The sequence below is a fragment of the Dysidea avara genome, chromosome 1 (genome assembly GCF_963678975.1).
Source record: "Dysidea avara chromosome 1, odDysAvar1.4, whole genome shotgun sequence".
NCBI classification, from domain to species: domain Eukaryota; kingdom Metazoa; phylum Porifera; class Demospongiae; order Dictyoceratida; family Dysideidae; genus Dysidea; species Dysidea avara.
In genome coordinates this window covers 52,011,824-52,025,627 of record NC_089272.1, presented here as the reverse complement: position 1 = coordinate 52,025,627, position 13,804 = coordinate 52,011,824, and the positions used below count along the sequence as shown (strand labels likewise).

The following is a 13,804-nucleotide window of genomic DNA, read 5'->3' as shown; positions in this document are numbered from 1 at the left end:
ACAGTGAGAGAAACATGTTTGGGCATACACACATGTCAGTCTATACAGTAGAGTGGATACTGTCAAGCAGTGAATAGAATACATTTAACTGAACCCATTTGGCTTATCACAGCTACTTTTTAGGAAAATATTCACCACTCAGGCTGAAATGTTGTCACAAGTCACCCAAATGTACAGTAACCCCACCCTTAAAAATGTGTAAAACCAAAACAATGTCAGTCCAGTAGTCCATTCCAGTATTCCAGTCCAGTGGTTTGACCCTACCTAATCTTACCTTTACATTTGCCTTCATCCTCAACAAAACCTTTCTTACACTTGCAAGTGTAATCATCACCTTTCGGTATGCATTCTGCATGTTCTAGACAGTCACTCTGCATTTGACAAACTAAAGGAAGAATAATTTTCAAAGCTGCTATTTTAAAAACAACAACTTTTAAGTTACTTACCAGTACAAAATCCACAACAACGTGAGGTAACTTTCTCTTCTACGGTCCATTTTTTAGCTTCAGAACAGTTTTTCAGTCTATCAGTACACATGTATTGCTTAGGTGTCTCTGCTCTTTTAATGTATCGACCCAAAATTGGCTACAAAGAAAATCAACACTATATTATGTTAAACATTTTATCACTACAAAAAATTTAATACAGATGGCCATTTGACAATGTCTACAAGACTGTATAAGCATGTTAACAGATTACCTACATGTGATACATGGCATCTTGTCAAAGTGCATTTGCCATCTTCTCTCTTAGTGTGGTAATGATCAGCCAATATATCTTCCCCATTAATTTCACAAGCTACAATATTTAGCACAAAAAGAAGAACAGTAAATTGCACCTTCTGCTTAGAAATACAGGTACTTACTTTGTTCCGATCTTGTTTTTACAGCTCTACCCATTTTTTTAAAGCTGCTTGGGACAATACATCTCGGAATGGGACCAGTCTAAAAAACACAGTTGTTAGTATTAATACATGCTGGCAAGAAATAGGGTTATCTGTTATTAGCCATATGCTTTAATATATATACTCACGATGCATATGCAAAGTCTTCCATCTTCTCTCCAGAAGAACTCCTCAAAATCATATTGTTTGTCATCAATGATACATTTAAATGGTTTGGTCATTAGTTTCATCATGGACAAGTTTTGCTTCAACTCAGCAACCTACACAGACAATAACATAACCAGTACTCTTGTGAATTGCTTTAAACATTTACCTCTGCCGTAAGTTCAGTATTAGTAGCCATCAGCGTGTGAGCTGTGTCATTTAGAGCTTCGTAAGAAGCAGTGTACTCACAATCTATAGAATGACATACAAATGACATCCAATAACTATCACTACTCATGTATGCTTACCAGTAGGAGCTAACGGGCACAACCTTCGAATATCACTTTTCCTAAATGATATCACCAGGTCTTGTAGGCATCCCTGAAAACAAGAGAACAGTTTATAGTAAACACAACCTTCATTGAGTATACACAAGATTAACTTGTTTTGTGATGTAAACAGAAAAAATACATGACTGGTAGTCAGAAGGTGACATCCAGGATATGTCACTGTTCATCATGTGACATATCATGTGTTGAGATGCGCCCATCGTGACAAGTCAGTTACCACTTTTGTACTAAGAATATGTGTGTATGTTGTGCATGTGCAGTGTAGTGTATGTGATGCAGTGTATATGTTGTAGTGTACGTAGTGTAATGTATATGTTCAGTGTGTAAAGTGCAGTGTGTGTGTGTGTGTGTGTGTGTGTGTGTGTGTGTGTGTGTGTGTGTGTGTGTGTGTGTGTGTGTGTGTGTGTGTGTGTGTGTGTGTGTGTGTGTGACAATAGAAAATTGAACTCCTTCCATCATAGATGTATTGGGATGATTCTGGGCATCCCCAACAGACAGCAGTAGTCTGAACGTATCACTGTGACAGAAGTGAAGAAAAGGTGGGGAGATTTGGAGACAATTATGTCTGAGGTGGTTTAAGAGCAAGGGAGCTAGGATTGGCGGTGTAACTTACTAGCTGGATGTTGATGTGGTTGTTTTTCCTGTCCCTTTTTAGACAAGCATGGCAGCTTATCAACAGGACTTGCGTGTGTGTGTGTGTGCGTATGTGTACGCACATGTGTAAATATGTGTCAGTGTGTGTTTATGTGCGCACGCGCGTTTGTGTGTGTGCGCACGCGCGTTTGTGTGTGTGCGCACGCGCATTTGTGTGTGTGCGCACGCGTGTTTGTGTGTGCATGTGTGTGTATAGGCTTGAGCCAATTATGCTTTGAAAATTACCTATTATGCTTTTAAGCAGTGCTCAAAAATCCAGCCTATTATACTCGAAATTATGCTCTCAAAATCAAGATTATGCTCGAGAGCTGACTGTTTTATTAGAGTATATCCTGACTGTTTCATTAGAGTAAGTGACAGCTCTATTAGAGTATCTTGATCTTATTTCCATAAAGTGTGAATAATCAGTCAAGTCAAGAAATAGTAAAAAATAATAAAACTGCAAGGTTTTTGATATAAAATGGGGTAATAATGTGCAGTGTGTTCATGTTGTGCAGTATTTTTGGTGCGCACATTGCAAGTTTTAATTAAAATTCTTGAAAACCGTCCTATTATGCTGGCATAATGCTTGATGCTTTTGCCAGCCTCGAAGTGCAAGTCTAGTGTGTGTGTGTGTGTGTGTGTGTGTGTGTGTGTGTGTGTGTGTGTGTGTGTGTGTGTGTGTGTGTGTGTGTGTGTGTGCGTGTGAGTGTGTGTGCGCGCGCGGTGTGTGTGCATGTGGTGTGTGTGTATGTGTGCGTGCGTGCGTGTGGCGTGTGTGTGTGCATACCTCTGTGTGTGTGTAGTTTAGGGATGCGGCGATTATGCTGGTATAATAGGTATGTGTGGGAATCAGGAATTATGCCAGTATTTTGAAGTGATTATAAAGCTTTAACAGTAGGAAAATCTGCATATTACACAAAAGATTGAGATGTTCTAATAGAGCAGTCAGAAACTCTAATAGAACAGTCACTGAATCAAGACAGTGCAGTCTATCATCAATGCCCTCCGGTATTCTTTTTTTGGCAATACACCATTTATATGGAACAATATTCCTTTTGACATTTTATCGTCGTCAAATCGTACAGCTTTTCGTCATGCTGTAAAGCACTACTTTTGTAATCTGTTAGTTTGTCTTGTGTGTTGCGTTTTCTTGCTTTTTGTACATGTCAGTTCCCTGTGCAGTTATATATTTTTTTGTATGCTATAGTAACTTATATGTATACGTATGTGTGTAATATTTTGGGGAAGCACCCTCGTGCAGGCCTAGCCTTTTGGTGCCACCCCTTCCTATTTGGATGAATTAGATAATATAAATAAATAAATAGACACACGGTAGTCCACATTCCAAATTTGAAGAAAATCGCTCCAGCCATTTCCGAGATACGAGCGGCCAAAGTTAGGGTTTTTTTTTCTTCATTGTTTTCTTCTTTTCGCACACTTCGCAAAATCCGCTGTAAAACACGAATGCGTGCTCCAATCGGCTGAAATTTGGCACGCTTAAAGGCTCGCTTAAAGGGCTCATTAAGGCGAATCTCAGTTCAAAGTTTGGTAGGAATCCGATGGACATTCACGGAGTTGTGACCGATTATTTGCGTAAAATAAGGTCGAAGGTCTGTCACGCCCACAGGGTAAACCCCGTGAAGGAATGAGCTGAAAATTGGTATGTAGATGGAGTGACTATCGTAGGAGTGCCTTTTTGTGGTTTGAAATGAATCCAGTTAAAGACCATCGAGATATGACACAAAACCCAACCTGTGTCACAATTACTCGATCGATTTTTATGAATAAAAAAAAGGGGAATGTCTATTTTACGGACCGGACCGGACCGTCGGACCGGAAGTTCCTGTTTAGCAAGCCAAGTGTTTAATACGTTCAAGTTTATTTTACGGACCAGACTAGAAATAGTCTGTGTGCCAGCCCACGAGCATTTTGCCAGCTCTGTCGTGCCCGGATGATTGTAGCTTCGCATTGGTCTGGTCACTCTCCAGCGTACTGGGCGTACGCGTATCTAGCTATAGCTATAGCCTTGCAAAGCCATTTTAACTACATGCAGTAACTGTAGTTTACAGTAAATAGCAACCTTGATAACAACTATTCACGGGCATAGGCGGCGGCTAGGGGGCTGAAGCCCCCCCCCTCAGAATGATATCACACCGAAATTATCTTTCTTGGAATGGGGCTGAAAACCGTGATAAAGATCGAGATACTCTAATAGAGCAGTCACTCTAATAAAGTAGTCAGTGTGTAGCGAGCTATGTAAGGATTTTTATGTAGTTTATCAGCTAAAAATGGTAGCTGGTGAGGTGGAAAGCTCTTGTTAGTTGGTTGTGACCTTTTTTTTTTTTTTTTTTTTTTTTTTTGTTGGTCTCGCCTTACCAAACTATAGAAATAAGTCTGGGTCAGCCCAGCCCCCCCTCATATCAACTACTTGCTCCGCCGCTGCAGCTGTTCACGGGTGAAGCTTGCTCGTTCATATCAGAGACGACGATTATCTTAGCAATCTTGCTACTGGCTAGCTAATGCTTGGGTATTGGTAAAACCGGGAGGGGAGGGGGAGCGGGAGCGGGAGATTTCTTGGTAAAACCGGGACCGGGAGCTGGGAGATCACGTGCACAATACTACAGGAAACTGTTATTTTTGCACTAAAGTAAAGATGGTTTATTGATGCAGAAGAGGACTCATGCAAGTAGTCTCCCCTCCTTTCAAACATGAGATATTATACGAACATATTATACAAAAGATCGAGATACTCTAATAGAGCAGTCAACCGGAACAGTCTCATGTTCTGTCTCTTAACTGCCACTGACTGCCAGTAGCTTGTTAATGTATTTTTAATAACAAGGTGAAAAGTCTTAGTGCTAAAAAAAATCTTGTTGGGTGGGAATCATGCTCCCAGAATGTCACCCATATCATTGTGTTCCCTTTTGTAGTTGTTTGCTTCACTCCATGTATGACCTTCATTGCTATAAGTTTACCCAGACTCTTTGACCTGCTCCACTGATTTTATTCTACCAAGTTATTGTTGCTCTGGTTGTGTAGACAGTTGCTAGATCCAGACGGTGTGTGAACTTTCACAGTTAGTTATTGTCAGTTTATAAATTCAATAACAATTTGGAGTTTGTACAGAAAAAAACTTTCTTTGTGAGTTAGCAATAAAAGTTCTTAAATTATCAGACTGATTTGATTGATTGATTTATAAATTACCCTCTGAGTCTCTGACAATTGGCAACTACCATTCTTCCTTGCCAGAACAGTATACAATACAGACAAAGTTAATGAACATAGCTAGCTAACAAGTACAAAACTTAACTTTCGGGAACCTAAGACAAGTGCTAGCCATCTGACTTCCTAGGATCCAGAGAGTTCAGATGAGACAGGACCAAAGATTCAGAAATCTTAGCAAAAGTGATGAATTAGTGTCACATGAAGTAGCAGGTATTGCAAGGTTGTCAGCTAGCAGATTGATGTGATGAAGTGACACATCACTGCTACAGCTTTAAAATGTTTATTAAGAGAGTCTGAAGTAAATGAATCATTCAATGCTGCTTTTATGGTATCAATTCTTCCAATTATGTTATTAACGCATGAGTACATATAAGATGGACAATTCTTGCTCTGCAACACCGATGACTGAAAATGATCTATCTTGGCTTGGTGTAGGTACCATGACTTTGAGGACAAATTTCCATTCCTATACTATCTAATAATTATATAAAAGAGATTTCTGATAGTTACGTTCTTCGTCCTTTTTTCTTAAATAAATAACATGTATCATTGTCTATATACATTGGCCATATCTCTGGAATGCTTCAAGGTATCAAGTTAATATTTAACACAAGATATAGATAAATATTCAGTGCCTTATATTTTAGCTACAAAAGAGAAAAATTGATCATTGAGCCAAATTGAAAAAGGATGCATGCACCTAGAAAATCATGAGTAGTGAATACTGTGGCAAATAGTGAACTTTACTACAACTTCTTAGTGATGCTCACTATTTGCCATGGTAGCTATTCACTACTCATTTTTACTGTTTGGTTTTCCAAAGTTAGGTCACATTAATGATGTCAATTCATCAGGATGGATTTCATAAAGAATAAGATGTTGCCAGGCAAATGCATTAAACACTACTCTACACGCGGACACTCAAAGAGATTCTTACAGTTACCAACAAGAAATAATGCCTACTTAAACTCTTTTCTTCCAAGCACTCTTTACCAGATGATGTTGTAATTGTTTCAGGCCTCAATCTTTTCAAACAAGGAATAACAGGACTGTTATCTTAATTCTTAATTTTTGTAATGTAACTACTTTGTGCATACATGCACCCCCGGGAGGCCTATAGGCCCTATACACAGTAATAAAATAATTAATTAATTAATTAATACAGTATAGCTACCACCATTAAGTCAGTGGAACAAGCCATAGCATGAGAAGGACAACAATGAGTCTGACAATACTAATGGATTGGACTTATAGAATATAGTGTTCACATCAGCATGCATCACTTCAGGGACTGTGCATGGGGACAGAACTCAAAATGAGACCCAAGATAAATGTTGATTTAGTGGTAAGAACAATTGAGTAGCAGAGCATGAGGTGGACTGGTGGAGCAGGTCAAAGAGTCTTATAACAATGAAAGTCACACATGGAATTTGAAGCATATATACAGCTATAAAATGCAGACAGTGATAGATGTCACAGTATAGAGCAAACCTCGGATGGCTTCCCATGTCTGAGTTTGTACAGTATCGAACTATTCTCACCATGTTTGGTCAACACTATCTTGGTGAAGGTATCTTACTTCAGCCACCAATAGACTTTGGTCATAAACATTCCTACAGAACTAGATGTTCACCTTGGTTTGCAGACATTTTTCGATTCAAAAAGAACTTCAGTCAGCACCTCTTTCGGTATCAGGCTACAGTGTGGTGGAATTCACTGCCACCTAATTTATTTGATGACATTACTAATTTTCATGATGGTCTGCTCAAGTACCTAGCTACATGACTTGTCTTGAATTGTTTGTTCTTTTGTAATTTAATACCGTGACAGTTGTAATAGTTATTTATTTATGTTTGTCATAGTATAGTTTTGTTTGCTGTGTACTATGTATTGTGTATTATGTGTACTCCAGTATGGAAGAACGGCCTTGCCCGGTACTGCGAGTTTAAATAATAAATTAATCAATCAATCAATCGGTGACTTTTTGGGAGCATGATTCCCACCCAACATAATTTTTTAAGTTGCTCTCTAAGGCTATAGCTATTTTTAGACTTTTCACTTGTTATTACAAATAAATCAACAAGCTACTGGCAGTTAAGAGACAGAATATGATATTATGAGACTGTTCTATAAGAGTGGCTGACTGCTCTTTTAGAGTATCTCGATCCTTTTGTAAAAAGTATTGTAATTTCCTAGCTTATAGCTAGTTCGTATAATATGTCATGTTTGAAAGGAGGGGAGACTACTTGCATGAGTCCTCTTCTGCATCAATAAACCATCTTTAGTGCAAAAATAACAGTTGCCTGTGTCGCACGTGATCTCCCAGCTCCCGGTCCCGGTTTTACCAAGAAATCTCCCGCTCCCGCTCCCCCTCCCCTCCCGGTTTTACCAATACCCTAATGCTTTTAGCTACCTGGCAGCACAGCAAACCGGCGTTTAGCTGATATAGTGTTGAGCATGCTGTTCAGGTGATAGAACAAATCAAATGATTGCAAATAGTGGCCACTCAACAATATATCAGTCTGTACATGTAGCAGCTTGAAAGCTTTTCATACAACCAAATAATCAAGCATGTGTATAGATAATGATTTGAAGCACAGCCTGAATTTGTAAGCAATACTGCATGACCAAGGAAAATATCTGTTCGAAGCATCCTTTTTGCCAAAGTAGCTACCACCGAAGCCCGAGGGTACTACTTTTCATCAGATCACTGATATCTGGTTGTCTTGGAATGTAGAATCACACTGTTTTGCTGTCAGACTTTACTTGAAATGACCTCTTCTTATAGAAGTTTCCTTTACTATAGGAAACATTGAAAACTATAGTGCTGTATGATCTTGAAGACATTTCAATTAATTCCCACAGCTGGTCATAAAGTAAAGATTCAAGTTGTCAACCGGCCAAGGCACACAGCAACGGATAAGTAATGCTAATAATTTATATGCCACAGTCATCAAGATTCTCGTGTATGTATGCACGTCTACAAAATTTAGAATATGCATGGACTCTCTGTCTGTCGCAAACAAGCCATTTGAGCTCAAACATGATAGTTAGCTACATGCTATATAACATAAACGTATGTAATTCCTGGCCAGTGATGTCTGTCACCATCATGTAGCTTGAATATAATTATCACTGACTGCTGAGTATGTATAGTTCATTGTGAGTCCATTAAAAACATTTTGGCTGATTGCACAGGGTAAACTGGCTGACATTGATAATACTGCAATTTGTCCATGCTCCTGTGGTGATCACTGCATGCTTTATCAGAAACCCTGAGTATAGTGACTTGTATAACATGCACGTACATTATTATTATTATTATTAATTGCAATTACACCCAATCATGAGTGCCCCATTGTCATTTAAAGTTTGCTTGTTAGATGGGGACATGATATTGAGGAGACATCAAGACCATTTAAGACAACATCCAGAAGCCATTGTCATTGAGCCATTTGGATCATCTGGGGAAGACCCAATAGCAGAGACTGTTCCCTCCCTTCTGCCACATTATAACCCAAGATATAATTGTATCAAATCTTTGCTTCGTTGCAATAGACTCAAGGATATGCAATATATGGGCATTTGTTTACATCACGTCGAAACAGTAGTACGCGATCAATCTTTCTTCACTGATTTCGCCTTTGTATGTAGTGAGGATAGGTACTAAAAGGAGAAACTTACCCAGTAATCAACTTTCCTATTCGTGGCAAACATGATGATGTAATTTTAACTCTGTATGGCATTCTGTTTGTAAGTTACAATCATTTTAGTAAGCATCTGTAATTTATTTTTCAATGCTACTTTGTAGGGCTGTAACTCCCGAAACTTTGCCAGAACATACACTTGGCTAATTAGTTTATAAATATTTCATAAACAGGAATTCAAAAATGCGCAATTGTGTCAGGTCTTTGTAGATCCGGTCACACATAAAGTGGAAAACATGACTACAAATTTAGAGTGTAATTCCTTAAGTAGCAAGTAGCATAACAGCAGTAGCAGTGGCAGCAAAATATTGAATTTTCATCCTCTTCAATGTGACTTTCAGTGAGCATAAAACTAGAAGTGTACTGATATGATCCGATATTGATGCCACCAAAAGAAGCCGATAACTGATAGCCGATCCGATATTTGCATTATAGTTTTAAGCAAACAAAAGTATACATTTACCACAACATGTGCATGTACTCTGCCTGTGGTGGTATACAGCTTGGGTTTCTATTGTGCAATCCAGACAATTAGGCACCCTCAAACATTTTCATGTATACTCCCATGAAGCCTTAAAAGGATATTTCTGCATTACTCCGCATTCTAATGGCTTGTGAGAAAGCTGGTACAGCAATGTGACCCTTCTTTTTATTACAACGATACTCTATAACTACTTCATTTGTAAACACTGTGGTAGGCTTTTCAGTAACAAACACTAGAATTGCGTGTGTTTGTATGGCTTCTCGTAGCGTAGCGCTTGTTGCTGAGTGAACAATAAGCCAATGGCACTAAAGAGCTACATGGATAACGTAGAAAACCAATGCATAATCCGTTTATGCACAAACTATTGCTGCTGTATAAATATCGGTAGCGATATTGGTCCTCCTGCTGTTCTGTATCGATACCGATATTGGTAAAAATTACCATATCGGTTGCCGATATTTTAGCTGACCCGATTATCGGTACACCTCAGTCTACATAAAACCATAGGGAGCTTTGTATTGTTCTTTGCTAGCAATGTATGTTAGGTCTCAGCTCCATTAGAACTACTAGTGTTCTGTGTTAGCTAGAGCATGCAGTGTTTACCTCTTTGAATGCACATAATAATTCAGCGTACCTTGATGTTACTCTGCTCACAATGGATATGCTGTACTGAATATGTTTAATCCGAATACTTGCAATGCTAAATTTACAGTTCTTGTTCCAAATTTGTTAGGGAGATTGAAAATTTATGTGCTTATTACGTGGTGTTAGTCTATAACCATTAACGTATTAGTTGCAGTGAGTGGACTGAATGGTTTGTTGCCAGTGGAAAAGCCAGCTGTTTTTGCTCCAATCTCATCACCAGGGCTATCTGTACTTTAGATTGAACTGTAGTAGCCAATTAAGCTGACTTATGATGTGTCCTCATTGGGCTACACTTTTGTTTATTGTGTGCTAGCTACACCCTAAATAATTTATTGACATTCAGTAACTTGTTTTCTATCATTTTTAGTGATGCACGTATATAATTATACAGACCAAGAATAAAATAGCAGGCCAGGACTCCATCGGTAATTGTGTCAAGCATATACTAATGTTAACTTTCCCTATACTTTAGAGAATTGTTAATCCGTGAGCACCCTAGGAGTGATGATCAGACAAACAAAAGTTGTGATAGGTGAAGGTATTAATTTGCTTTTTGTTATTCATGCATATTTTATACTGATTGTATTTTTAGCCAGATTACTTCATCTCAGCTGCTGAAAGATACATGATGATCATGATGATAGCGACTACTGATTTTCCTGATCATTAACTATCTGCTACTGTATGCATTTGCTCTACTGTTTCTGTATTTAAAAAAATTAAACTTTTAATTCAATTATGTTCGGTGTATTTCAAAATATGATATGGATATCAATGGTTACGGAGACTAGCAAGGCTGAATTCTATTGGTCGAATCATCGAAAAGCATCCGGTGATACTGAGATAAACTTGGAGAGGGTAGTGTAGTACTGCCAGTGAAACTGCTGGTCTGTGTAGTGAAACTGCTGGTCTGTGTAGTGAAACTGCTGGTCCATGTAACTTTTACCCACTAGAAGGTGAACAGTAACAGGACTACCGATCAAATTGATGGCAGTCTATCTCAGGATCTGCGATGATGTACTGTCAAAATTACTAGTGTTCCACTGATAATCAGATTGGTATTGAATCAGAGCCGAGATGGCACATTTTGGTATCGATCGGTATCGATCGGTATCGGTTATTAAGTAATCTGATACCCGAATTAATAGTCACCCGCGCCAATCATCATCATAACTATCATCATAAATGCTATGCTAGTAAAACTTCAGGTATAACAGGTAGGCCTGTGTCAAATATGCCAGCATAATAGAAAGCATAATAGGATGGAATGCTATAGCTACCAGTATAATGCTAGCATACTACGTGGATATTTCAAACTATGAAGCTTAATTCCATGAAAATAGATTGATACTCCCTAATAGAGCAGTCAGTGGAAACTACAAACTGTAATAGAACACTCAAATGCATTGCACATAACTCCTTACAAGGATACTCTCTAATACAACAGTTACTTTGTAATGAAATACTCTAATAGAGTATTCATTGATGAAAATGTTCCTGTAAGAAATATTGCCAAGAGTCACCAGTGAGTAGTATCATAATAGTGATAGAAATATTCGCGTAGTATCCTCACGTTGATGTGACTATAGCTATTCGTTTGCACCTTTGGAGTTGCTCATGCAGCAACGCAGAATACAGATTGTACCCCTAGAAGCTTTTTTCTCTGGCTGGAGAGCTATTGAATCGTGTGTGTGGTGTCTACATTGCTAGCAGAGGCATGAAGATAGCAGCTTAAACACGTACATTTTTGTTCATAACTTGCGCTAAACATTGGTAAAACAAAATTGCCTCGGTCAAAATCTACAGAGCTAGATATCATCTGCAAGTTAACATCACCATTTAGCTGTGAGCATCTTGCCAAAAGTACTACAAAAAAAAGAAACCACCTAATTACTTGCAAACCAAGTACAATATACTCTCCCACATGGGAGAGTAAAACTAGCATAACCAGCAGCCATATAAATAATTGCCACAGATTTTGTAGCCACATTAAAGGCTATTAGCAATTAACATTACACATGGTGAATTGATTTTTTCTCAGTAACACACTCACATGCATAATACCTACTGTACCTTGAAGAATTCAGTATTCTGAGAGTTGCTACCAATACCTAGCTTCAGGTCATCTGGTAGACAGTAGTCAGGTCGTATGATAACTCTTTCTCCAACTTTCTCACAGTCAACATATATAGTGACAAGTTTACCATCCAATGATACTATGATAGTATGCCAATCTGATAAGTCACTGAAGGTATAGTTAAATGATATGCCAAATGTCACCCCACCATAAATGAAGCCAACTTTAATGGTATCATCATCAGAGTCAACTTCAAGTGAAAATACAACCACATCACTTTTTGTGTGTATGAATACTATTGGTCCATCTGCCACACCATCAAATTTCACACTAGCATGGAACACAATCTGTTTCCTTTTACACAAATACTGGTGTAGTCTCTTGAACACGAGACTGGTGTTGTCAACACTGATACCATGGGTACCATCTAGTATGATGGCTGGAGATTTTGAACGTGGCCCATCAGTCAAATCTACATTTTCAAGATATTTAGTCTTTAGTACAATACTTTTGAGAATGTTAATGTCATGTGGATGAACTTTACACAGTCGTAGTGTACCTAAACAGCAACAAGATATCATTAGAACAAAATCCATTAGGCATATAAAGTGATACATTTTAGAATTACTCCCTATACTAAGCAACAGTGCAACACTGCATAGTAAACAACAAAATAATTATATAATAATCATTCACTATTTCAAAATCTTGCTAAATATGGACATAAATTCCCTTGTGATGTGACAATTGAGGAAGTGGGAACTACTGAATGAGATAGGCCTCACACACCCAACATTCCTTGTGTCCATGGAATGGCCACCATAGTACCCTTTGCTTGCACATACGTAGTTGGACAACAGGCACATTCCTAGCTAGAATATATATGATATTTGTTGGTGGAAAGTTTCATTTCTCAATCTTCAGATGTGCAACAAGTTATAATAAATGTGTATCACTACAAAGGCTTGTTAGCGGCCATGCCTACTAGTTAAAGTACACACAAAAAAGAAGGAGGCTGGGAATGATACAAGCATGGTTGATGCTTCTTATTATTGACAATTTTATAATTTTCAATGCCCTGTGTGCTAATGGGATATGTTTTAACATTTCCTTTTAAAGTGTGACTGGTTTGTTTTAAATAAATATAAAATATTCCCCAAAACCCTTAGTTAAACATTATGTGAAACACACCCTGTTAGTACTAGTAATAGCATGGGTAGCAGTGAAATTTGGGATAAATATCACGAGTGTTGTATTGGAAATGGGGATAAATTTCACGAGGCGAAGCTGAGTGAAATTTACCATTTCCAATACAACAAGAGTGGTATTTATCCCAAATTTCACTGCTACCCATGCTATTCCCAGTTAATACCATACTCCCTGCATATACGCATGCTGTGCATTAGCATTGCTATGTACGCAATTTGTCACTATGTACTAAACATGCGTCGACACTAATTGGCGCTACATTGTTAACATAAATTCTAGCCAATGAAATTACAATTACAACTTTTTCACTGCTGTCAGCGAAATACGGGATAAATTTCACTGCTACTATTGAGACTTTTGTATGGGCAGTGAAACAGGTATGGTATTAGAATGAGAACCATTAAAATGTCATTAGAAAACTGT

The 13,804-nt window shown here is 38.1% G+C and overlaps 1 protein-coding gene across 1 annotated transcript in view; it reads right to left on the bottom strand.

The window, feature by feature from the left end:
- The window catches only part of LOC136247371 (uncharacterized), a 43,623-nt gene that overhangs the window by 8,465 nt on the left and 21,354 nt on the right, over positions 1-13,804 (bottom strand). Inside the window, exons 4-11 of the mRNA XM_066039029.1 lie at positions 12,169-12,731; positions 1,357-1,429; positions 1,218-1,300; positions 1,033-1,164; positions 866-944; positions 704-798; positions 447-585; positions 275-385 (exon numbers count right to left, since the gene is read on the bottom strand). Of these exons, the coding sequence (XP_065895101.1) occupies positions 275-385; positions 447-585; positions 704-798; positions 866-944; positions 1,033-1,164; positions 1,218-1,300; positions 1,357-1,429; positions 12,169-12,731 (1,275 nt within the window). The remainder of the gene's footprint in view (positions 1-274; positions 386-446; positions 586-703; positions 799-865; positions 945-1,032; positions 1,165-1,217; positions 1,301-1,356; positions 1,430-12,168; positions 12,732-13,804) is intronic.